General features: G+C 44.0%; 3 protein-coding genes and 4 non-coding genes across 9 annotated transcripts; 2 read left to right on the top strand and 5 right to left on the bottom strand.

Annotated features, from left to right (window-relative positions):
• Positions 1–2,070: 2,070 nt before the first annotated feature.
• LOC138614279 (interactor protein for cytohesin exchange factors 1-like) lies at positions 2,071–4,275 on the top strand. The gene is made up of 4 exons (XM_069687622.1): positions 2,071–2,275; positions 2,409–2,643; positions 2,715–2,887; positions 3,310–4,275. The coding sequence occupies exons 1-4, from the start codon at positions 2,096–2,098 to the stop codon at positions 3,478–3,480; spliced, it is 759 nt and encodes a 252-aa protein (XP_069543723.1). The 5' UTR covers positions 2,071–2,095; the 3' UTR covers positions 3,481–4,275.
• rps7 (ribosomal protein S7) lies at positions 4,270–9,678 on the bottom strand. The gene is made up of 7 exons (XM_069687623.1): positions 9,653–9,678; positions 8,951–9,034; positions 7,883–7,954; positions 7,347–7,490; positions 6,682–6,746; positions 4,889–5,039; positions 4,270–4,382 (listed from the first exon to the last, which is right to left on the bottom strand). The coding sequence occupies exons 2-7, from the start codon at positions 9,023–9,025 to the stop codon at positions 4,305–4,307; spliced, it is 585 nt and encodes a 194-aa protein (XP_069543724.1). The 5' UTR covers positions 9,026–9,034; positions 9,653–9,678; the 3' UTR covers positions 4,270–4,304.
• LOC138614285 (small nucleolar RNA SNORA73 family) lies at positions 4,486–4,693 on the bottom strand. Its single transcript, XR_011310246.1, has one exon. It is a non-coding gene; the product is annotated as a small nucleolar RNA SNORA73 family (small nucleolar RNA).
• Positions 5,846–6,053, bottom strand: LOC138614287 (small nucleolar RNA SNORA73 family). Its single transcript, XR_011310249.1, has one exon. It is a non-coding gene; the product is annotated as a small nucleolar RNA SNORA73 family (small nucleolar RNA).
• Positions 6,831–7,038, bottom strand: LOC138614286 (small nucleolar RNA SNORA73 family). The gene has a single exon (XR_011310248.1). It is a non-coding gene; the product is annotated as a small nucleolar RNA SNORA73 family (small nucleolar RNA).
• LOC138614284 (small nucleolar RNA SNORA73 family) lies at positions 7,614–7,821 on the bottom strand. The gene has a single exon (XR_011310245.1). It is a non-coding gene; the product is annotated as a small nucleolar RNA SNORA73 family (small nucleolar RNA).
• A 105-nt stretch (positions 9,679–9,783) lies between the features above and the next one.
• On the top strand, positions 9,784–16,689 carry rnaseh1 (ribonuclease H1). Of its 3 annotated transcripts, XM_069687620.1 has the most exons (9): positions 10,820–10,997; positions 11,089–11,283; positions 14,888–15,012; positions 15,211–15,384; positions 15,492–15,591; positions 15,684–15,738; positions 15,815–15,899; positions 15,986–16,110; positions 16,410–16,689. In XM_069687620.1, exons 1-9 carry the CDS (start codon positions 10,852–10,854, stop codon positions 16,503–16,505), a joined length of 1,101 nt encoding a protein of 366 aa, XP_069543721.1. In that variant the 5' UTR covers positions 10,820–10,851; the 3' UTR covers positions 16,506–16,689. The 3 variants fall into 3 exon arrangements, with proteins under 3 accessions (XP_069543722.1, XP_069543721.1, XP_069543719.1); XM_069687621.1 differs by lacking the exons at positions 10,820–10,997; positions 11,089–11,283 and adding an exon at positions 9,784–10,269; XM_069687618.1 differs by lacking the exon at positions 10,820–10,997 and having other exon boundaries at positions 11,114–11,283.
• The last annotated feature ends 7,443 nt before the right edge of the window (positions 16,690–24,132 follow it).

The raw sequence follows: 24,132 nt of genomic DNA, 5'->3' as shown, positions 1-24,132 counted from the left end.
TTTATCATATTATAGACGACATGCTATAGTATGACTTTTTTATCATATTATAGACGACATGCTATAGTATGACTTTTTTTATCATATTATAGACGACATGCTATAGTATGACTTTTTTATCATATTATAGACGACATGCTATAGTATGACTTTTTTATCATATTTTAGACGACATGCTATAGTATGACTTTTTTATCATATTTTAGACGACATGCTATAGTATGACTTTTTTATCATATTATAGACGACATGCTATAGTATGACTTTTTTATCATATTATAGACGACATGCTATAGTATGACTTTTTTATCATATTTTAGACGACATGCTATAGTGTGACTTTTTTGTCATATTATAGACGACATGCTATAGTATGACTTTTTTATCATATTTTAGACGACATGTTATAGTATGACTTTTTTGTCATATTATAGACGACATGCTATAGTATGACTTTTTTATCATATTTTAGACGACATGCTATAGTATGACTTTTTTATCATATTTTAGACGACATGCTATAGTGTGACTTTTTTATCATATTTTAGACGACATGCTATAGTATGACTTTTTTATCATATTATAGACGACATGCTATAGTATGACTTTTTTATCATATTATAGACGACATGCTATAGTATGACTTTTTTATCATATTTTAGACGACATGCTATAGTGTGACTTTTTTATCATATTTTAGACGACATGCTATAGTATGACTTTTTTATCATATTATAGACGACATGCTATAGTATGACTTTTTTGTCATATTATAGACGACATGCTATAGTATGACTTTTTTATCATATTATAGACGACATGCTATAGTATGACTTTTTTATCATATTTTAGACGACATGTTATAGTATGACTTTTTTTTATCATATTTTAGACGACATGCTATAGTGTGACTTTTTTGTCATATTATAGACGACATGCTATAGTGTGACTTTTTTATCATATTATAGACGACATGTTATAGTATGACTTTTTTATCATATTATAGACGACATGCTATAGTATGACTTTTTTATCATATTATAGACGACATGCTATAGTATGACTTTTTTATCATATTTTAGACGACATGCTATAGTGTGACTTTTTTATCATATTTTAGACGACATGCTATAGTATGACTTTTTTATCATATTTTAGACGACATGCTATAGTATGACTTTTTTATCATATTTTAGACGACATGCTATAGTGTGACTTTTTTATCATATTTTAGACGACATGCTATAGTATGACTTTTTTATCATATTTTAGACGACATGCTATAGTATGACTTTTTTATCATATTTTAGACGACATGCTATAGTATGACTTTTTTATCATATTTTAGACGACATGCTATAGTGTGACTTTTTTATCATATTATAGACGACATGCTATAGTGTGACTTTTTTATCATATTTTAGACGACATGCTATAGTGTGACTTTTTTATGATATTATAGACGACATGCTATAGTATGACTTTTTTATCATATTATAGACGACATGCTATAGTATGACTTTTTTATCATATTATAGACGACATGCTATAGTATGACTTTTTTATCATATTTTAGACGACATGCTATAGTATGACTTTTTTATCATATTATAGACGACATGCTATAGTATGACTTTTTTATCATATTATAGACGACATGCTATAGTATGACTTTTTTATCATATTTTAGACGACATGCTATAGTGTGACTTTTTTATGATATTATAGACGACATGCTATAGTATGACTTTTTTATCATATTATAGACGACATGCTATAGTATGACTTTTTTATCATATTTTAGACGACATGCTATAGTGTGACTTTTTTATCATATTTTAGACGACATGCTATAGTATGACTTTTTTATCATATTATAGACGACATGCTATAGTATGACTTTTTTATCATATTTTAGACGACATGCTATAGTTTGACTTTTTTATCATATTTTAGACGACATGCTATAGTGTGACTTTTTTATCATATTTTAGACGACATGCTATAGTATGACTTTTTTATCATATTTTAGACGACATGCTATAGTGTGACTTTTTTATCATATTATAGACGACATACTATAGTGTGACTTTTTATGACCTGTTCAGGTATATGTTACTTCCTGTACTTCCTGCCGTGCTGCTTTCTCTTCATTGTTGTTTATTCTGTGTCCTCTGCAGACTGCTACAGTGAAGGCAGCGATCACGATGAACACGAGGGTACATCAACTTCCTGTTGTCTGGATTCTCAACTGAACGAGGCAGATTCTGAAAACGTGAGTGAAAACAGCAATAATTAAATACGAGGCCTTAAAGAGAGCTGTGTTTGGGGGCGTGTCTGTTGGACTCACATGGGCGGGGCATAGTGTCTCGTGTTTACGTCTATAAAAGTGTCTGTCCTTCTTACAGGGAGACGATCTTCATCCCTGTGAGTCTTTCTCCGTCACCTCCCTCCCGTCCGCCACGCTGACCCTTGAACCCAGACATCGGAGCAGCTCAGCAGGCGACGATTTAAACCAGACCGGAAGAAGAAGAGCGACATCGGGGATCGCCGAGCGGCTGTCCTGGTTGGACGTCCCCGGTGCAGCCGTGTCCTGCCCTCAGCGACATGACGCAGACCAAACAGAAGAGCGAGTCCCTCACGGTGAACACCCGCAGCCACCTGGTAACCACGCCCACCGCTGCTCCAACTAACCGACCACTTCCTGTTTCCAGAGGGGCCGCCTGACGAGATGGAGGTCCTCTACAAACACCTGAAGGCAGCCAGCTTGTCTCCGATTGGTCCGTCGGGTCAGAAGGACTTCAGGGCGTCGTTCATCCGGCGATGTGTGAACGACCAAGTCAACGAAAAGCTTCACCTGCTGCGGATCCTCAGCAGCACATTGAAGGTTTAAAAATGCTGTTATAATTTATTACAAGTGTCCTATTGAATAAAAAAACACGTGAGCATAATTTGTCGCACTCGAGATGATCGAGGCTCGTCTGAGCGCGTTCGCAGCTTCAGGGAAAGATGGTTTACACCAATCGGTGATCTTGATGGTTCAATGCGATGATGTTTAAGTTTTTTCGTTGTTTTTAACGTAGTTGTCGCGGTGCGTTTTAACGTTACTGATCAGTTCAAGTCTGTTTCAAAACCAACCGGAGTCATCAGAAAGCTTCAAGTAACTCAGTCAGATGAATTTAGAGGTACAAATATTTAACGTCAGCTGTTGTGTGAAGTTGCATGAAAAGAAAATACATGAGTACAAATACCTGAAGTGTGTATGAAGTGCAGTACTGCAGTAAAAGTACCTGTGATCTGGTCCTGTAGGCGAAGCAGTCGGAGCTGCTGGCGGTGGAGCAGATCCTCGACACGCCGACGCTCTCCCCGCCCACGTACAGGAAGTGGAGGCTCTCCAACGCCGTCCTGCTGCAGGACATCGGTCAGCGCCACCAGGCAGCAGGGGGCGCCGCAGAGCTGCAACCCGAGAGCAGCTCGTGACCTCGACCGTGTTCACGCCAGGGAGGACAAATCGGAAGAAGTTTCACAAAAGTACAGAGAAATAAGGAGGAAATTCTCCGTCATCATGAGAAGACGTCAGAAAGATCCAGACCGGCGTCACTCTTCTAAATCTTCTGGATCTACGGGATCTTCTGGATCTACGGGATCTTCTGGATCTACTCTGGACACGTTTGTGGTGGAAACGCTGGTTCAGTGTTGATGAAGCTCAAATCTGCTAATTTAGTCATTTTTAAATGAAAAGTTTCCACAAGTTAAAATCTGCTTTGTGATATTTTTATTGTATATATTTTAATCTTTAAATTGCTTTGTGACTTTAAATAAATTGATAGATTTAAAATGTTCCGTTAATTTAAATGGCTCATAATTGTTTTTTGGATCACTTTTCAATGCACCAAGTGTTAAAACGTGGTTTGAAGATTTGTCCGAAGAGGTCCGGCTCAGATTATAAAAGAAGATGCTGTGACTTTCAGTATTTACTGAGTACGGAGCTCACGTCAGCGTCGATGGTTGAATGAAAGATCATCTCGTCCCTGCAGAGTTCCTTCAACAGGAAGTGTTACATGAAATGGACCAACACACTTCTGTTCATGGAAACGCAATAATTCTGGTCAAGACCCTTTGGGAGTGAAACCCAGTTCAGCCTCCAGGTGGCGCCAGACTGTTAAATACAGACGGATGTGGAGAACGTGTGGAGCTGAATTAAAGCTGTTCAGGATTAAATGATATGAAAACTGTGTTCATCTTCTGAATAAAAACCAAACCACCAACTGGGACAGTAAACACATTTATTTTGTCATCTGCATTTACAGCTGGAATTCAGGGAATTCAAACACGACGTCTTTGCCAGTGAGCTTCTTGTAGACACCAGAGAAGGTTTCCACCTGGAAGACAGCAAACATCCACATATTCAGATCTTTAACTTCTTGAAGCGACTACAGAAACTGAAATTTACTTATTTATAGTATTTAAAAAGGAAAATGTAGATCATGTGCACTGCATGGTTTAACTCCCCGGTCACGGTCCAGAGGACTCTGGGAAGATGTAGGAATATGCAGGACGCTCGTCCTCACCGGCGAGCAGCCGGGGACGCAGCTTAGTGTCCGACGGTGTGGAACGGGACTGGACGTCTCAGAGCTACGCTCCCATAACGCCACCAGGACAGAGCCAGGACGCTCCTGGATGTCCACGTCGGAGACAAACTAACAGCTACTTCGGTTTAGGATTTAATCTGATCACTTGTGGATCACAAACTTTAATTATTGATGTAATCTATGAATTTGACAGCCGATCCGAACAACCAAACACTTCAAATATGTAAATTCAAACCCTGAATGTTGAGCAGAACCTGCCAGTCGATCAATAAAAACCCATTTGGATCCGGACTCACTTTGTGTTCCACGTTGTTCTGCTGAGCCTTGTCCAGGTGGACCTTGATGAGCCGGCTGCTGTCCAGCTTCACTCGGATCCTCTTTCCCACGATCTCGCTGGGGAACACCAGGTCCTCCAGGATGGCGTCGTGGACCGCGGTCAGGGTGCGGCTGAAGGACGAAAACACAAACAGCTGATTCCATCAATATTAAATCAATACAAACAACTTCAATGCTCTAAAAGAATATTTACTAATTACACATTCTCTTTTATAAAGTTGAATATTAAAATCAAATCTATTTCAGACTGTTGGTTCAGTTTAAATCAAGTGAAAACATCAACTTCATTTTCAGATTAAATCCTATTTAACTGAATCAAAATGTTTTTAGGTTAGGTAGGTAGGTAGTTACTTTATTAATCCCCGAGGGGAATTTTTTTTCGCTACAGCAGCATACAGAAGCACTTGAGTATTATTCACAGCTCGTATTGAAGTGTTCTTCACTTCTTTTGTTTTGTTTTATTGTTCGTCTCTAACGGTTTCTAATGTTTAAATCAGCTGTAGAAATGAAACTGACAAAAAAAACAATCTGATGTTAATTGTAGCGCTGAGAAAATGTGATGTTATTATTTATACACTTTATGGACAGAATTATCAGGAAAAGATGAATCAATAGAAACGAAGACACGCTACTTTAAAGACTTTATAGTTAAATTAATATCAACACTGAAAACTTCATCAGGTACTAATAATATCATAAAAAACACTTTATATACATGTTTAATTATGCTGGTGTAAAATATAAACGTGTATTCATGTGAGTCAGCGAAGCTCGTGTGCACCGATTAGTTTAACTTCAAATCAAAAACATGAAATAAAAACGAGGAGACCAGAAACCTTTCAACCAAAGATGGATTTAGCTTTAAATAACCGGAGTGAACGTGAAGTATTCCACCATTAAACACCGGTTGTGTCTGATCATGTGCACTGCATGGTTTAACTCCCCGGTCACGGTCCAGAGGACTCTGGGAAGATGTAGGAATATGCAGGACGCTCGTCCTCACCGGCGAGCAGCCGGGGACGCAGCTTAGTGTCCGACGGTGTGGAACGGGACTGGACGTCTCAGAGCTACGCTCCCATAACGCCACCAGGACAGAGCCAGGACGCTCCTGGATGTCCACGTCGGCTTCAGCAATCATCTCCATTTATCAGCAGTTTTTCTTTTAGTGTCAAAAACCAGAAACTTGAACATGAAGGAAGTTGATTTTCATCCTTTTTCCAAACAGCTGGACCTCAATGACCTCCACAATCACCTCATTTTCACTCCGTTGTAAATATTCATTTAGGTATAATGTGTTAAGATCTGAGATAATCAGCAGCAACTTCAATAATCTATTTGTATTAAAAGTGAAACAATCAATGTTTCAGGTTTATGACTGTTGGTCAGATTTAAAGTTATTTAAATTGAACCTTTAAAACAACTCAAGTGCAATTTAATAAAGCTTTACAAGTTGATGACAAACTATTAGAAATGAAATAGAGATGAAAATAATCAAATAAAAGTTCATCGAATAAAAAATAAACCGTCGACAAACGTTATTATCAGTTCGTGTCGGGTTTGTGATGTCACAGAAATTAAAACTAGTTTTTTTTTGTATAAAAAAAAAAAGAAAAGAAAGAAAGAAGAAGTCTAAAATTCACATTTCCATCACAGTGGATCTGATTTTACATCCCAAAATAAAAAGGAACTCGGTGCAGGTTTTATTTGGAACGTGTGGTGCCGTCGGACCTGCAGAAGAACCGAGTCCACTCACCTCCTCGGACGCTTCTGCTTGTTCTTCGTGCGGCTTTTCCTGGTGGGTTTGGGCAGAATTCTCCTCTGGAAGTCAACAACATTAAATTAATGATCAGGATTCACATAAAACATCAAAACAAGGCGGTCAGACGGATGTTCTGGTTCTGATCATGTGCACTGCATGGTTTAACTCCCCGGTCACGGTCCAGAGGACTCTGGGAAGATGTAGGAATATGCAGGACGCTCGTCCTCACCGGCGAGCAGCCGGGGACGCAGCTTAGTGTCCGACGGTGTGGAACGGGACTGGACGTCTCAGAGCTACGCTCCCATAACGCCACCAGGACAGAGCCAGGACGCTCCTGGATGTCCACGTCGGAGACAATACACTCATCTCAGTTTTTTAAAGCATCTTGTCGATATATCAGGACGAGTCCACCGGGACCTTCAACAGGTTTAAAAGTCATTTAGACGTAAACTAAGTTTTCAGCAGGCCATCTTTCACTTGATTCCCAACGAGAACTCGTCTCTGCAGGATTCCTGAACAGATGAAGAAGCAAAACTCGGGAGAACAAACCTTAAACTTTGAGATGAAGACGGATCACATGCAGCCTGAACGAGCCTCACAGTTCAGGACATAATCACCAATCTCATCTTCAATCTGACCACCATCATCATCCTCCTCACCTGTGCGATGAAGACCACGTGCTTCCCGCTGAACTTCTTCTCCAGCTCCCTGACCAGACGCACCTGAATCTTCTGGAAGGACTTGAGCTGAGGAACAGGAACGAAGATGATGATGGCTTTCCTGCTGCCACCGACCTCGATCTCCTGAAACAGATTGGACGGAGTGAAGACGAGGAGACCAGAAACCTTTCAACCAAAGATGGATTTAGCTTTAAATAACCGGAGTGAACGTGAAGTATTCCACCATTAAACACCGGTTGTGTCTGATCATGTGCACTGCATGGTTTAACTCCCCGGTCACGGTCCAGAGGACTCTGGGAAGATGTAGGAATATGCAGGACGCTCGTCCTCACCGGCGAGCAGCCGGGGACGCAGCTTAGTATCCGACGGTGTGGAACGGGACTGGACGTCTCAGAGCTACGCTCCCATAACGCCACCAGGACAGAGCCAGGACGCTCCTGGATGTCCACGTCGGGTCGGACTCAAGGTCCAACATCTCCAGATACATAATGTTTTAATCTGACTGGTAGTCCCACCTTTGCTGCAGTGATGTTCAGCTCCCTCAGCTGAGCCTTCAGGTCAGAGTTCATCTCCAGCTCGAGCAGAGCCTGCAGGAAGTTCATATCAGTCAACACCTGCATCTCCATCACCTCACTACTAATAATTATATATAATATATACAAGTAATGAGGTCACACACACATCAGCCATCTCACTACTAATAATTATATATAATATATACAAGTAATGAGGTACACACATCATACCTCACTACTAATAATTATATATAATATATACAAGTAATGAGGTCACACACACATCAGCCACCTCACTACTAATAATTATATATAATATATACAAGTAATGAGGTCACACACACATCAGTCACCTCACTACTAATAATTATATATAATATATACAAGTAATGAGGTCACACACACATCAGTCACCTCACTACTAATAATTATATAATATATATAAGTAATGAGGTCACACACACATCAGTCACCTCACTACTAATAATTATATATAATATATACAAGTAATGAGGTCACACACACATCAGTCACCTCACTACTAATAATTATATATAATATATACAAGTAATGAGGTCACACACACATCAGTCACCTCACTACTAATAATTATATATAATATATACAAGTAATGAGGTCACACACACATCAGTCACCTCACTACTAATAATTATATATAATATATACAAGTAATGAGGTCACACACACATCAGTCACCTCACTACTAATAATTATATATAATATATACAAGTAATGAGGTCACACACACATCAGTCACCTCACTACTAATAATTATATATAATATATACAAGTAATGAGGTCACACACACATCAGTCACCTCACTACTAATAATTATATATAATATATATACAAGTAATGAGGTCACACACACATCAGTCACCTCACTCCTGATATTATGATGCTTTCCTTGATGAATCACATGAACTCCACCAGATAAACATGTGATTTCTGTCCTGTTTTCTATCAGAATAACGAGGTGACCCCTCCACCTCCTCTCCTCCACCTCTCCCCCCCTCCTCTCCTCCACCTCCCCCCCCACCTCTTACCTGGGAGATCCCGGACTCGAACTCGTCTGGCTTCTCGCCGTTGGGCTTCACTATCTTGGCGCTGGTACTGAACATGGCCTCAGTCTGTGGGGGACACAGGCCGGTTACATGTGCAGGTCGTCGGGTTAGTTTGCACCAGCAGGTCCGGGTCTCCCGGAGAACCGGCAGCTAACGGTAACCAGCGCTGTGCTAAGCGGGAATTCAACTTGAACCAGGACACAAACTCAGAGACAATAATCAATAATTAATAATCAATAATCACAAAGATCTGAAAATAAACGGAGCTGAAGCCACAAATCAAAGTTCAGCGTGTTTAACAGAAACTAGCCAGCTGACCGACCTGCTCAGGTTTAAACCACTTTCATTTTACAGAAACCTGCCGGCTCGTCAGTTTAAAGAGTTTAAAGAGTTTAATAAAGTTGATAAAGTTAATAAAGTTGATAAAGTTGATCGGAGCTTCTGGTCCTCCTCCTCCGGCGGACTGAACACATGCCCGGCCTGCTAGCTGCTCCACCACCGCCCTCCGGAGACTCGACTACGATTCATTTCCAGACTTTTGAGAGCCATCCGCTCCTGAATATCACACAATCTAACGTATCAGCGTCTTTAAATACCTCATCGGACGTAAACTTCACAATTAAACGCCATTAAAGTACATTTTAGAACAGAAAAACCAGTCCGGTGAAAATCGGCACGACTAACCTCTGTCAACGACGGCCAAGGAAGAGGCCGGAACATCGCGAGACTTGGATTAATCCAATCGCGGCGGCTGATTTCGATATCGCGAGACCTAGGATCCACGCTTGGCGTGATATCAAGCATCGCGAGAGTTTAGTGAAAAAACAGACACATCTGAAGGTAACTGATGACTGGTAGCTACTTTTGGATTTATTTTTTCCTTGTTGTCGCATTATTTACGTTTTAAACAAACGCCCGATTCCGGTCTGGGAAGACTACAAGATATGTTATATGGTTGCCATGTTTTTAGAATAACTTTTATATTTATTTTATGATGCAGAGCAAGTCAACAAAATAGCTAGTCCGTAGCTAGTTTGGGCAACCTTAAATTTGACAACATTTCAGGAAGTCAACGTGAAACGCGCCGAACTGTTAGATTTGTTGACGTTTATTTAATCTCACGATGCGAGCCGCCTCCGCCTCCGCCTCCCGGCAGCATGTCGGCGGACAGTGATGTTCAGACTGACCGGTGTTTTCAGAGCAGTCCGGAGGAGTGTTTGCAGCGCCGCTGACGACATGGCGAAGGGCAAGTTCTTCTACGCGGTCAGGAAAGGGTTCAACCCGGGAGTCTACGGGTCATGGTGAGTCTACGGTCAGTCTACAGTCAGTCTACAGTCAGTCTACGGGTCATGGTGAGTCTACGGGTCATGGTCAGTCTACAGTCAGTCTACAGTCAGTCTACGGGTCATGGTGAGTCTACGGTCAGTCTACAGTCAGTCTACAGTCAGTCTACGGGTCATGGTGAGTCTACGGTCAGTCTACAGTCAGTCTACAGTCAGTCTACGGGTCATGGTGAGTCTACGGTCAGTCTACGGTCAGTCTACGGGTCATGGTGAGTCTACGGGTCATGGTGAGTCTACGGTCAGTCTACAGTCAGTCTACGGGTCATGGTCAGTCTACGGGTCATGGTGAGTCTACGGTCAGTCTACAGTCAGTCTACAGTCAGTCTACGGGTCATGGTGAGTCTACGGTCAGTCTATAGTCAGTATACGGGTCATGGTGAGTCTATGGTCAGTCTACGGGTCATGGTGAGTCTATGGGTCATGGTGAGTTTACGGTCAGTCTACGGGTCATGGTGAGTTTATGGTCAGTCTACGGTCAGTCTACGGGTCATGGTGAGTCTACGGTCAGTCTACAGTCAGTCTACGGTCAGTCTACGGTTCATGGTGAGTCTACGGTCAGTCTACGGTCAGTCTACGGGTCATGGTGAGTCTACGGTCAGTCTACGGTCAGTTTACGGTCAGTCTACGGGTCATGGTGAGTCTACGGTCAGTCTACGGTTCATGGTGAGTCTACGGTCAGTCTACGGGTCATGGTCAGTCTACGGTCAGTCTACAGTCAGTCTATAGTCAGTCTACGGGTCATGGTGAGTCTATGGTCAGTCTACAGTCAGTCTACAGTCAGTCTACGGGTCATGGTGAGTCTACGGTCAGTCTACGGTCAGTTTACGGTCAGTCTACGGGTCATGGTGAGTCTACGGTCAGTCTACGGTTCATGGTGAGTCTACGGTCAGTCTACGGGTCATGGTCAGTCTACGGTCAGTCTACGGTCAGTCTACGGTTCATGGTCAGTCTACGGTCAGTCTACGGGTCATGGTGAGTCTACGGTGAGTCTACGGTTCATGGTGAGACTGCTCACATCTGTCATGTCTGCTCGCTCCTCTGGAAGTCATGGATCACTCACTGCATGTACTCCAAACTCCATTCAGAAAACTGGTGATTCACCGTCTCCTTCAGTCTCTTGTAAAACAACACATCGTAGAAAAGATATTTTTCTAGTTTTTGTGACCATCACAATCCACTCTTTAATTCTGCAGGTATCAGCAACTGCTTATTTCAATGATATTACATTTTCCTCCATTAAAACACACCCAGCATCGGGCGGTGCTGGATCCCCTGTAGGTAGGTAGGTAGGTATATACTTTATTAATCCCCGAGGGGAAATTTTTTCGCCACAGCAGCATACATACAGAAGCAATAATAGAAACAATAGAATAAAATAATAATAGAATAGAATAATAGAATAGAAAAGCAATAAAATAAAAAAAATATAAAATATAAAATGCACAGTACATACAGTATATATACAGTACATTAAATATATATATATTATATACAACAAACCAATAAACACAGTCAACATATATATATATATATATATATATACACACACACACACATACAGTACAGTATATATCTATATATATATATATATATATAATATACACATAATATACAAGCAACCAAGAAACACAGTCAACAGTGTTATTGTACTGTGATGGATTTTGCCAGAGGTGAGTTATTGTACAGTCTTATTGCAGTGGGCAGGAATGATCTCCTGTATCAGGAATGATCTCCTGTATCTGGAATGATCTCCTGTATCAGGAATGATCTCCTGTATCAGGAATGATCTCCTGTATCTGGAATGATCTCCTGTATCAGGAATGATCTCCTGTATCAGGAATGATCTCCTGTATCTGGAACCATCTCCTGTATCAGGAATGATCTCCTGTATCAGGAATGATCTCCTGTATCTGGAATGATCTCCTGTATCTAGAATGATCTCCTGTATCAGGAATGATCTCCTGTATCAGGAATGATCTCCTGGATCTGGAATGATCTCCTGTATCTGGAATGATCTCCTGTATCGGGAATGATCTCCTGTATCTGGAATGATCTCCTGTATCTAGAATGATCTCCTGTATCTGGAATGATCTCCTGTATCAGGAATGATCTCCTGTATCTGGAATGATCTCCTGTATCTGGAATGATCTCCTGTATCAGGAATGATCTCCTGTATCTGGAATGATCTCCTGTATCTGGAATGATCTCCTGTATCAGGAATGATCTCCTGTATCTGGAATGATCTCCTGTATCTGGAATGATCTCCTGTATCAGGAACGATCTCCTGTATCAGGAACGATCTCCTGTATCAGGAACGATCTCCTGTATCAGGAACGATCTCCTGTATCTGGAACGATCTCCTGTATCTGGAACGATCTCCTGTATCAGGAACGATCTCCTGTATCAGGAACGATCTCCTGTATCAGGAACGATCTCCTGTATCAGGAACGATCTCCTGTATCTGGAACGATCTCCTGTATCAGGAACGATCTCCTGTATCAGGAACGATCTCCTGTATCTGGAACGATCTCCTGTATCAGGAACGATCTCCTGTATCAGGAACGATCTCCTGTATCTGGAACGATCTCCTGTATCAGGAACGATCTCCTGTATCAGGAACGATCTCCTGTATCTGGAACGATCTCCTGTATCTGGAACGATCTCCTGTATCTGGAATGATCTCCTGTATCAGGAATGATCTCCTGTATCTGGAATGATCTCCTGTATCTGGAATGATCTCCTGTATCTGGAATGATCTCCTGTATCTGGAATGATCTCCTGTATCAGGAACGATCTCCTGTATCAGGAACGATCTCCTGTATCAGGAATGATCTCCTGTATCAGGAATGATCTCCTGTATCAGGAATGATCTCCTGTATCAGGAATGATCTCCTGTATCTGGAATGATCTCCTGTATCAGGAACGATCTCCTGTATCAGGAATGATCTCCTGTATCTGGAATGATCTCCTGTATCTGGAATGATCTCCTGTAACTGTCCTTGTGACAGCGGAGCTGGAGGAATCTTTTGGAGAACGTCCTCCTCTGTCCCTGCAGCAGGTGGTTGAGAGGGGGGACAGGATTATCCAAGATGGACAATAGTTTGTTCAGCGTCCTCCTCTCCACCACCTTTTCCAGACTGTCCAGTTTGTAGCCGATGATGGAGCCGGCCTTCTTCACCAGTTTGTTAAGTCTGTTGGTGTCTCCGGCTCCAATGCTGCCCCCCCTCCCACCTCCCCCCAGCAGACTACTAGAAGTACAATGCACTGGCCACAACAGACTGGTAGAACATCTCAAACATCTCACTGCACACATTGAAGGATCGAAGTTTCCTCAGAAAAAGAGTCAACTCATCCCCTTCTTGTAGACAGCATTGATGTTGGTCTTCCAGTTCAGTCTGTTGTCATGGAGACATCCAGGTACTTGTCCTCCTCCACCATGTCCACCTCCTCTCCCAGAACTCTCAGCGGTTGTGGAGCCGTCGTCTTCCTCCTGAAGCCGACCACCATCTCTCTGGTCTTGGTTACGTTCAGGAGCAGGTGATTCCTTCCCGCCCACTCCACAAAGTCCTCCACTACTGCCCTGTACTCCTCCTCCCGTCCATCCCTTATACACCGACCACTGACTCCTCCTCCCGTCCATCCCTTATACACCGACCACTGACTCCTCCTCCCGTCCATCCCTTATACACCGACCACTGACTCCTCCTCCCGTCCATCCCTTATACACCCACTGACTCCTCCTCCCGTCCGTCCCTTATACACCGACCACTGACTCCTCCTCCCGTCCATCCCTTATACACCGACCACTGACTCCTCCTCCCGTCCATCCCTTATACACTGACCACTGACTCCTCCTCCCGTCCATCCCTTATACACCGACCACTGACTCCTCCTCCCGTCCATCCCTTATACACCGACCACTGACTCCTCCTCCCATCCATCCCTTATACACCGACCACTGACTCCTCCTCCCGTCCGTCCCTTATACACCGACCACTGACTCCTCCTCCCATCCATCCCTTATACACCGACCACTGACTCCTCCTCCCGTCCATCCCTTATACACCGACCACTGACTCCTCCTCCCGTCCATCCCTTATACACCGACCACTGACTCCTCCTCCCGTCCGTCCCTTATACACCGACCACTGACTCCTCCTCCCGTCCATCCCTTATACACCGACCACTGACTCCTCCTCCCGTCCATCCCTTATACACCGACCACTGACTCCTCCTCCCGTCCATCCCTTATACACCGACCACTGCAGAGTCATCAGAGAACTAGAGGAACTATAGGAAGACACTGGGGATCTAAAGCTCTGCCACGTTTATCAAAAGATCTCAGCTGTTTGTTTAAGACTTATGAGATGTCTTGGAAAAAACAATATAATTGTAAGATTTTTATGTGAAGAGGTGTTCAGCCCAGTATGGTTCTCACAAAGGAACTACAGTAATTACAATTCAATAGACAATATATTGTGTTTCAGGTTTGGGAAACAGACTCCAAGCAAGTCATTTCCTGTTCAGATTTTTTTGAACAGTGATCAATATTGTCCTGTTTCTGTTTGTGATTTAGGGATGAATGTAAAAGCCAAGTGGAAAAATTTCCAGCCGCCGCCTTCAAGAAGTTTGCATCAGAGCGCGACGCCTGGGCGTTCTTCAGAGGGGCGGAGCCTCCTGCAGCTCCACAGGTGAAGAAAGGTAAACTGGTCCACGCTGACATGAACACTTTCTTCTTTAATCCCGTCAAATACCAACAACCATTAAAAAGATCCCAACAGCAACAGAAAACAGTCACGGTGTCTCTGAGGCAGCTGAAGGTTAAATACGTCCTCAAGGTCATTAAGTAGGACGAGTGAAAACGCCACAACGTTCTCAGTGTTTTCGTTTTTGTCTCAGTGACTCCGAGTTTGGAGTCCGACATCAGTCTGCTTCCTAAACGAGGCCCGGAGCCGCTGGAGTACATCCCTCTCGGCAAGAAGAGGTGTCACTCAGACGAGGAGGAGGCGGAGTCTCCTCACAAACGGGTCAAACAGACGGAGAGCTCGTCGGCAGACGGATTCACATACATGGGTGAGGTTGGAGGTTTTAATCTGTAAATGAAGGTGATTGAACGTCCGCGGTCTGTAAAAGTAGAACTAGAGAAGGTAGACAGATGCGGCGTGTCTCCGTCCGTGCAGGTGATGCCGTGGTGGTTTACACCGATGGCTGCTGCTCTGGTAACGGACAGAAAAGAGCTCGCGCCGGCATCGGAGTGTTCTGGGGCTGCAACCACCCGCTGTGAGGAAACGGCTTCTTATTCTAGAAATGACATGAGCAAATGCTTCAAAATGAAAAACAAAGTCAATAAACTCAGGAGTTTGTCGCTGCAGAAATGCTGCAGAGCGTCTGGAGGGCCGACAGACCAACCAGCGCGCCGAGATACAAGTAAGAACATCTCGTTCATGATCAGGAATGTCTCATTCGAAGAACAAGATTCACACCTGTGTTCACCTGTCGGCAGGCCGCCTGCAGAGCGCTGGAACAGGCCAAAGAGAAGAAGATCAGGAAGCTGGTCCTCTACACCGACAGCATGTTCACCATCAACGGTGAGTCACACTGAACACATCTCAGGGCTGACCTCCGATCTTCAACCACGTGTTTCACTGGTTGGGCCCTCTGCTGCCCCCTGCAGGTGTGACCAGGTGGGTGAAGAACTGGAAGCTGAACGGCTGGAGGTTGAAATCTGGAGGTCCGATCATCAATAAAGACGACTTCGTGAAGCTGGACAGACTGAACGCAGAGCTGGAGGTGGTCTGGGTAAATATCAGCCTGCAGCAGGGTCCGGTCCGGTCCACGGTTCACCCTGTCTGCAGGGCAGACCGACGGCCACAAGGGGGCACCAGAGGCTCATTACACCCGCAGTGAAGAGTGAATGGTTTTGTTTCTGCTGTTCACAACTTTTAAACTCCGGCTGCTTCATCTCAAAGAGATGAAACTTATTTAAAGAGATGAAACTTATTTAAAGAGATGAAACTTATTTAAGGAGATGAAACTTATTTAAAGACGACTTCACAGGTCAGAAAGTTGTCTTCACTCTTCCTCTCCTCTTCCTCCAGATACACATCCCAGGTCACGCCGGCTACCACGGCAACGAGGAGGCCGACAGGCTGTCGAGAGAAGGAGCAGCGAAGCCTCTGCAAGAAGACGGTTAAAGAGATGTTTGTTTGTTGGTGTTCTTCTTCACTTTGATTCGGAGTTTGTTTTTCCTCCCAACGTTTGAGACCAAACTGAAACTCTGAGGGAGAAAGTCTGTGTTGGTCCGTTTTTCTGTTGAATGTTGGTTTTTAAGTTCTGTTGCTGCTCGAAATAAAGTTTTAATCTGTTGCACAAAAACAATCAGTGTGAAGTTTCTTCTGAAGATTCTCTATTTTTAACTATTTAGAGAATAAATGCAGAGGAGAGCATAGAAGAGAGAAGATGAGGAGGAGTACAGAGACTAAAACATTGAGGAGGAAGGCTGGAGAAAACTTTTCTTCAGTACTTGTAATGCTGCGAGTCGTCCAGCAGGAGGCGCTCCGGGTGGTTGTTGGAGCCCAGACGCCCATGAAACAAAGACAGGATTTTGGGGGTTTATTTAAGGATCTCTTCGAATGCTGATCGGCACATTTTGATTCCAACCTTGTGACTGCTCGGGGAATATTGTTTTCAAATTACACGTAAGGAGAGTTTATTGCAGTGAAAATGAAATGAGGAGGAAGGAGGCTCGGGTGTGAATCTAAATCCAGAAAATCCCGTCACAAAATTAAAGAGGGAGACGTCTGCTCCCAGCTGACAAACAGTCGGGATCATTATCACATTCTGGAATATGAAGTGTCCTGATGGACCACTTGGTGAAGTTCTCCTCTTCGAAACACTGAGGATGGATATTTCAGTCGAAAAGATTCTCTTTGTACTTATTTGTTTTGTAAATTATTGTTCCTCCTTCAGTAGAGCTCAGTTCAAAGCACCGGGAGAGCAAACGCTGAACCTCCAAGAGGAGAAGAGCGAACAGCCCAGGCAGGAGGCCGGACGGATGCTCATGAGGTTCAAATTAAAAAATACCGTAGTTTCTGTGACAACAGTCTCATTTGACCAGCAGTCAGTAGTTTGTGTTACTTCTGCCAGCAGGTGGCGGTAATGCACCTGAAAGCAGTTCTCCAAACTTCATGAAACAACAAAACGTGGAGGATTTTAGAATCAGGTTGTCTAAAAACAGCAGAAACATGGGAAGACAAAAAAAGCTAGAAGTGAGGAACTAAATAAAAATGAGCTGGTTGATGGTTCGATGGACCGAATCTCATAAACACCAACTTCTCCTCAAGTTGTCCAAAGTGACAGATGTCAAGGTTAGATGTGGAACCCCTTACTACCTGAGTGTGTGTGTGTCTGTGTGTGTGTGTGTGTGTGTGTGTGTGTGTGTGTGTGTGTGTGTGTGTGTGTGTGATGTTAGTTTGTGTGTGTGTGTGTGTGTGTGTGTGTGTGTGTGTGTGTGTGTGTGTGTGTGTGTGTGTGTGTGTGTGTGTGTGTGTGTGTGTGTGATGTTAGTTTGTGTCCAATCTGAATGTAAACACATTCAAACTTCCAAACTCTGAACATCTGATATCATCTTTGTTTCTGCTGATGGCAACAGAGAGGAAGAGAAATTAGACTCACCCCTCTTCCCCCGCGCCTCCCCGCCCCCTCACCTGCCCTCCCTCCTTCCTCCTCCGTCCTCCTGCAGCCGGTCGATTGGTCGGTGTCGATGTTGGAAACGGGAGGATGGAGGCTCGGGGTTCCTCGCTCTGACCTCGACCGCCTGGCGGCGAGCGCGGGGCGTCCGACCCCGCCGGAGGCGGCCCAGTCTGAGAGAGAGCGGCTCTGGAGGTCAAAGGTCACCCTGCAGCAGCTTCACCTCCTCGCTGGCTGAGTCTCGTTAGCGCTCCTCCTCAACACACACATGCCTCCTCAGCAGCCTGAGCGCTGGCATCGGTCCGCCGCTGCCCCGCTGGAGGGGAGGAAGACCGAGCGAACTGCAAAGAAACTTAACAAACCAGACATTAGAAACATCCCGCTCACACTTACTCTCAGCTTTTGTCAATTTTTAGACCGACAGCGTCTGAAATAAACTCGATGTTCTGCCGAAGTTGAACAACTCTGACACCACAAACCGTCTGACACCGAGCGGGGGATGTTCGCTAAAGTGCTGATGGGGAGGAAAAGAAAACTTCCTGCACACGTTCAGCTGCAGAGAAAACAAGTCCGAGTCCGGTTCTGAGAAGTCGGAGGGAGCCGAGTTACGGTCGACCGACGACCTTCGGCCGCGCCGACGTCACAGAGGTCACGTCCAGGTCGTTGACGTCCAGGTAGTTAAAGTCCCGTCAGCCGAGTTGCTGACGAGCTCTTCTCGCTGTCGGATGTGATGACGTCATAAATGAGTCTGTGACTTCATCACGTCAGACGGTGTGCTACACGCGGCCGTCCACTAGGGGTGGCGGTGTCACGTTCTGCACCGCCCAGGTGTTAACAGTCAGGTGGAAGAGGATCAAACCTCGGAGATCAGGTTCCAGTTCACGAGGAAATGTTGTGGATTTCTGTAAAGAAATCTTTTCCTGACTTTAACCAAGTAGTTTGTTCTTGAACCCGACGGTGTTTTTTGTTGCCTAACTCGAAGGCGCCTTACTTTTCACACCAAACGTGAAACCTACCTTGTACCCATAACGCTGCTGTAGTGAAAAAATGTCCCCTTGTGAGATTAATAAAGTAACTATCTCACTATCTCTGTATCTAAACTGACACGGTGCCCTCTAGTGGACAGGTGGGTGTATTGCACCTCCTCACCAACACTTGAAGTTCCATCCGCTGGCTGGTGTTTCCGTCGTTATCAGGCAGGTATGGTTCAGCCCGGCGTCGACGGGCCAGAAGGAGTCGCAATCAAAGACAGGCATCTGTTTCCATGACAGCGGTCTGCATCCAGCTCCTCCAGAATCAGGACCGGCTGCAGCTGGAAACTAAAGGCGGAGTAACTCTGAGACATTTTAAGGAGATAATTCATCCCCGGTGCTTCATTATCATCCGGTGTCTTTCTGATACCTTCAGTATTAAAGCAGAGAAACCCCCCCCCCCCCACACACACACACACCTCCCACCCCCGTATGGAAATGGTACGATCTCAAATATTATTATGAGAAAAATAATTTCATATTAATATCTAAAGCTGCATGGAACATAGAAACCTCTTGACCTCTCAGACATGGACATTTTTTCCTTGTTTATAGGAATTCAGGTTTTAATTCTTTGGTGTTTGACCCTCTTGACGTCTCCCCCCCCCCCCCACACACACACACACACACACTTCAAACCTGGAGGACCAATAGATTGGTGTGTTTGTTGGCTGTTCTGGTTTTTGACCTCTGATTTGTTAAATTAGAATCGCTCCATCATGTTTCTTCAGTGAAAGCAGCCTCGGTCTCCGATGGCTCCTGTCTCCTGGGGCTTCGTGGTCCCGTCTCCATGGTGATCTGCATCGTGGTCTCGTCTCCGTGGTGATCTGCATCGTGGACGGGACCGTGCCCTCGCCGGCGGTTTGGCTGGCTCCGCCCCCTGCAGCCATCTCTGCCTCCAAAGTTTCACTCCAAAATGAGATTTCCAGCGTTTTCAAAATTATGACGCCTACTGATAAAAAAAACAACAAAAAACAGATTCCAGCAGAAAGTAAAAGTCATTATGGAAATACATTGAACTTATTGACTATTCATGAAATTCGCCTGCAAACGACTCAAAGTTTAGAGGATGTTTCTGAGTTTGTGAAATCCAGAGAGGTGAAGTTTGAATCATTCAGTATTTTGTGTGTTTAATTAAAGTCTGCTGCAAATTAAACACGTAACTCCTTACTAGAAGAAGTCTGCGGATGTTAAATATTATTGTTGTTATTATTAACAAAATAAAAGACCCAAACCACCAATAAAAGTACTGAGTTTCTAATATATCTTATTGTGTGTGTCAGACACACAAACACTCGTTGATTTGAACTTAATCCCACTTCCTGCTGCTATAAATACTCACTAATGAATACAAAAAAAAATAATTAAAAAACAAACAAATAAATAAATAAATTCCCCTCGGGGATTAATAAAGTAACTACCTAACCTAACCTAATGCACCAATTATTAATCCACATTACAGTCAAATAATCCCCAACAAAGAGACGGTTTCCTCATGAATGAGTAAAAACGAGCGGTTGCACCTTTTTAAACTGATCACATCCTCACTACGTCTGGATCTGAGATCTACAGACAGACAAGAGATCACAATCATTTATAAATAAGGATAGAATTCGGCCAAGTTGGTTTTTTCTGGGGATTTGTTGACAATTAAAAAAAATACAATATATAAATATATAAATTGGACAATTTAAAACCTCCAAATTCACGTTCCCTTAATTGCAGCTGTTTCTCCCAGAAGTCCTCTATTCTCCGTCTTCTTTCACTATCTTCAAACCAAAGCTCTTATTTTCTTATCTGACCGAGGAGGTTTAGTAAAAGTGAAGCTAATATGCTACGATAACTTCCTGTTTCAGACTGTAGCTCTTCATCCTCTCAGAAATCTACACGGTCAAGGTCAAAGGTCACCAAAGCCACGGAGATTATTTCTGCCTCCGTCACACAGATCCTCCAACGGTGTGACGGAGAGGATCGATTTTAAACCGTGAACGGAACACAACCGTCACCGATGATCCTTTGGACCACAGAGAAGCACCGGTCCAGACCCGGTCAACGTTGAAATGGAGACGAGAGGTCGTGAGTCCCGGCGGACCTTCGGAACCAGACGTGAACGAACTGCAAACACAGCGGTTTTTACCGGATTGATTTAAATCGCCACGGTAACGTCATTTTAAAGCTATCTTAGTTTTTCTGGAGGCTCCGGCGCTCAGAGCCGGTCGGAGCAGCAACTCTCAGCCGGCTGCAGATCGGAGAGGAATGAACCATAATAATAATCCTGTAATAATGTGACATCAGAGGAAACACTCAGCTGACTGCAGCTCTCACCTCCTCTCCAAAACACATTCACAAACTTCTTTAATGCTGCGTTCAGCGTTTGAACTCGGCACCGCGAGCGCCCGCCGTCCTCATTATGAGGAGAGAGGCATTGTGGGTAGAATCTGCAGGTGGCTCGACAGCCTGTCGTGAGCGCTGATGTTTCAAAACGCAAGAAGCAGGAGGAGGGAGACGAAACAGAGGACGGATGTGATGGAGGGAGAAAAGATGAGAGGAAGAAAGAGGCGGAGAGGGAGACAGAAAGAGAAAGACAAAGGAGGGAAGTTTGGGAGGAAAGAGGGATGAGTGACGGAGGAAGACGAGTGACGGAGGATCTGTGGAGAAGACAAGAAACAGGAAGAAAGAGCGAATTCAGAGAAACAAAGATAAATCTGGAGGTTTTTACTGGAAACAATCAAATCTGTGTTTGCATTAAGTTTTTTCAGCCACTCGATGACATTGTAATCAAACAGCTGTTTCTTAATGTAATTCTCAGCAAGATCCGCCTCTAGCTCCGCCCACATCATCCAACTCTGATCACTTCTGGTTCCTAACAACCAAAGATGATCAAATGTGGAACTCGAGGCTCACAAACCGTCTTTGCATGTTTTTTTGTTTCGTACTGAACCATCTGATCTCACGTCACCACATTTTCCTGAAGCTGGTGGGAACGGGATCTTCTCCTTATTTTGTTGTTTAATGGCAGTTTGCAAACAGCTTTTTGGTGCATTACCGCCACCTTCTGGCAGCTGTAACACATTACTACCAGTAAAAACAGCGGAAATAAAGTCGAAGACAGTCGCATAAACTATTTGATATTTAATCTTTTAATGCTAACATGGCTAAAATAAATGGAACTTATGAGCTTCGATGTTTAGTATTAAAAATAGTAGCTGTCAGATAAATGAACCGTACGGATTAAAAAGGGAAATATTGACCTGATGGGAAATGTGGTCTTAATCAGGAAGTGCCGTGGGGCCCTCTGGGGGCAGCATGGAGCCCGGCATGGGGCCCTCTGTGGGGCCCCCCGGGGTCAGTGAGGAGCCCTCCGTGGCCCCCCGGGTCAGCTGATGGCCTCCGCCCCCGGGTCCGACGGCCTGGGCCCCCGGGGTCAGCTGACGGCCCCCCCGTGGCCCCCGTGGCCCCCCGGGGTCAGTGAGGAGCCCTCCGTGGCCCCCCGGGTCGGCTGACGGCCTCCGTGGCCCCCCGGGGTCAGTGAGGAGCCCTCCGTGGCCCCCCGGGTCAGCTGATGGCCTCCGTGGCCCCCCGGGGTCAGTGAGGAGCCCTCCGTGGCCCCCCGGGTCGGCTGACGGCCTCCGTGGCCCCCCGGGGTCAGTGAGGAGCCCTCCGTGGCCCCCCGGGTCAGCTGACGGCCTCCGTCGGCACACCGCTGCATTAATTAGCTGCTTTTTGTCTCCTTTCTTCACTCAGCATCACGTGTTCGTCTTCACTCGCTTCGAGGGATCAGAGTTTCTCTCTGATGCAGTTTGCAATTAAAAGAGGAATTATTAATATTATTATTATTATTATGTGGGCGAGTTGCAATTGACTGAGAATCCAAAACGTCTCCAGCACAGAGTGAGATTTAACTTCGAAACCTCTTCGTACGTGTTGCTGTTTTGGGGCTTCACAAGATTTTTGAAAAATCTTTTATTTCTTTCCTTCATTTGATATCAACCATAACTGGACTCGTCTGTTTGGGTTCGGTGAGTCAAGGAAAGCTAAATTCTTCTGGCTGTCTTCACATTGAGGGGATAGAAGCAGATCCCACTGATCTTACACTAAGAAATGATCCTCAGACTGCTGCACTGATGACTGGAATCTCAAAAACACGTATCAAAGCCCACTTTTAAAGATTCTTTCAGGCCTTTGGGTCAGTAAATGTTTCGTTTTTAATTTTTTATGTTGTGCTTTGTTGAATTTAATGATCGAACTCTATTTACACTCAGAAACTCCACAGTGATAAATTATTTACGACAATCTTTCCTATAAAGAATTCAGTCCTTTGCAGTGTTCAGTGAAGATTACCTGTAAATACAACAGATTCAGTTACGATGTTTTTATCTGGAAAAAGAAATGCAGACGAAGTGAAGGCAGTCTTTCATCCCTGAGTTCAGTCTGCAGTCTTTTTCTCAGGCTGCTCAACAACCTCCTTAAATAATCCAGAGGACTCGGGGGAGCACGGCTGTAAACATTAAAGAAGGTAGGCAGCCTGCAGACTGCCTGAGAGGCAAAAAGCAGGGTGAAAAAACCTGCTGCTCACTGAAGTGTGAATGTAAGAAACATTCTGACAGGATTTTTAGAGAATCTGCAAAAGAAGAGTAAATAAATGTCAATAATCCGAGTTGTTTGACAGATAAACTGCTGGTGGAGATTGTTCGTTTAATTGTTGTCGACAGGAGAAGAAGAGAAAAACCAACCGACGTCCGGAGAGACGGTCTAACCTCAAATGATGAAAAAACATGCAGAATATTTCATGAAAATGCTGAATTTCTGTTAGTTTTTCTTTCAATTTGAAGAACTTCACAGTAGATTTTGACTGCTGACATTTTTTTAAGTCCTCTGTGGAGTTGTGGTAGTTTTTGTGCACTTTTTCAAATTTTGTTTTTATTCATACATCAACTTTTCTACCTAAGCCGGCATAAAACCCTCTTTTTTAATGTTTCAAGTGTTTTTCCTTGTGTGAAAAGACTCTGTGGTCAAAGGTGGAACAGTTTGAATTGTTTGACATGAAAGATTTCTGTATTTGTGTTTTTTGTGTGTCAAATTCACTACAGTATTCACTATA

Source organism: Brachyistius frenatus, unplaced genomic scaffold (assembly GCF_029030835.1).
Source record: "Brachyistius frenatus isolate BFR_SWC_R1_liver_20210118 unplaced genomic scaffold, ASM2903083v1 Contig_478, whole genome shotgun sequence".
In the NCBI taxonomy this organism is placed as follows: domain Eukaryota; kingdom Metazoa; phylum Chordata; class Actinopteri; family Embiotocidae; genus Brachyistius; species Brachyistius frenatus.
Note: the sequence above shows the minus strand (reverse complement) of the source record. Positions and strands in the feature narration are given on the sequence as shown.

What these genes read in the sequence shown, in the direction of transcription:
- rps7 (XM_069687623.1), bottom strand. Translation starts at nt 9,025, where the DNA reads ATGTTCAGTACCAGCGCCAAGATAGTGAAGCCCAACGGCGAGAAGCCA. An exon ending in ACGTGGTCTTCATCGCACAG is followed by an intron (nt 6,747 to 7,346) that starts GTGAGGAGGATG and finishes GTTGACTTCCAG; the next exon opens with AGGAGAATTCTGCCCAAACC. An exon ending in AAGCAGAAGCGTCCGAGGAG is followed by an intron (nt 5,040 to 6,681) that starts GTGAGTGGACTC and finishes TTCGTCCTTCAG; the next exon opens with CCGCACCCTGACCGCGGTCC.
- LOC138614279 (XM_069687622.1), top strand. Translation starts at nt 2,096, where the DNA reads ATGACCTGTTCAGGTATATGTTACTTCCTGTACTTCCTGCCGTGCTGC. An exon ending in AGAAGAGCGAGTCCCTCACG is followed by an intron (nt 2,644 to 2,714) that starts GTGAACACCCGC and finishes TCCTGTTTCCAG; the next exon opens with AGGGGCCGCCTGACGAGATG. An exon ending in TCCTCAGCAGCACATTGAAG is followed by an intron (nt 2,888 to 3,309) that starts GTTTAAAAATGC and finishes CTGGTCCTGTAG; the next exon opens with GCGAAGCAGTCGGAGCTGCT.
- rnaseh1 (XM_069687620.1), top strand. Translation starts at nt 10,852, where the DNA reads ATGGTGAGTCTACGGTCAGTCTACGGTCAGTCTACGGGTCATGGTGAG. An exon ending in AGACGGATTCACATACATGG is followed by an intron (nt 15,385 to 15,491) that starts GTGAGGTTGGAG and finishes CCGTCCGTGCAG; the next exon opens with GTGATGCCGTGGTGGTTTAC. An exon ending in CAGCATGTTCACCATCAACG is followed by an intron (nt 15,900 to 15,985) that starts GTGAGTCACACT and finishes TGCCCCCTGCAG; the next exon opens with GTGTGACCAGGTGGGTGAAG.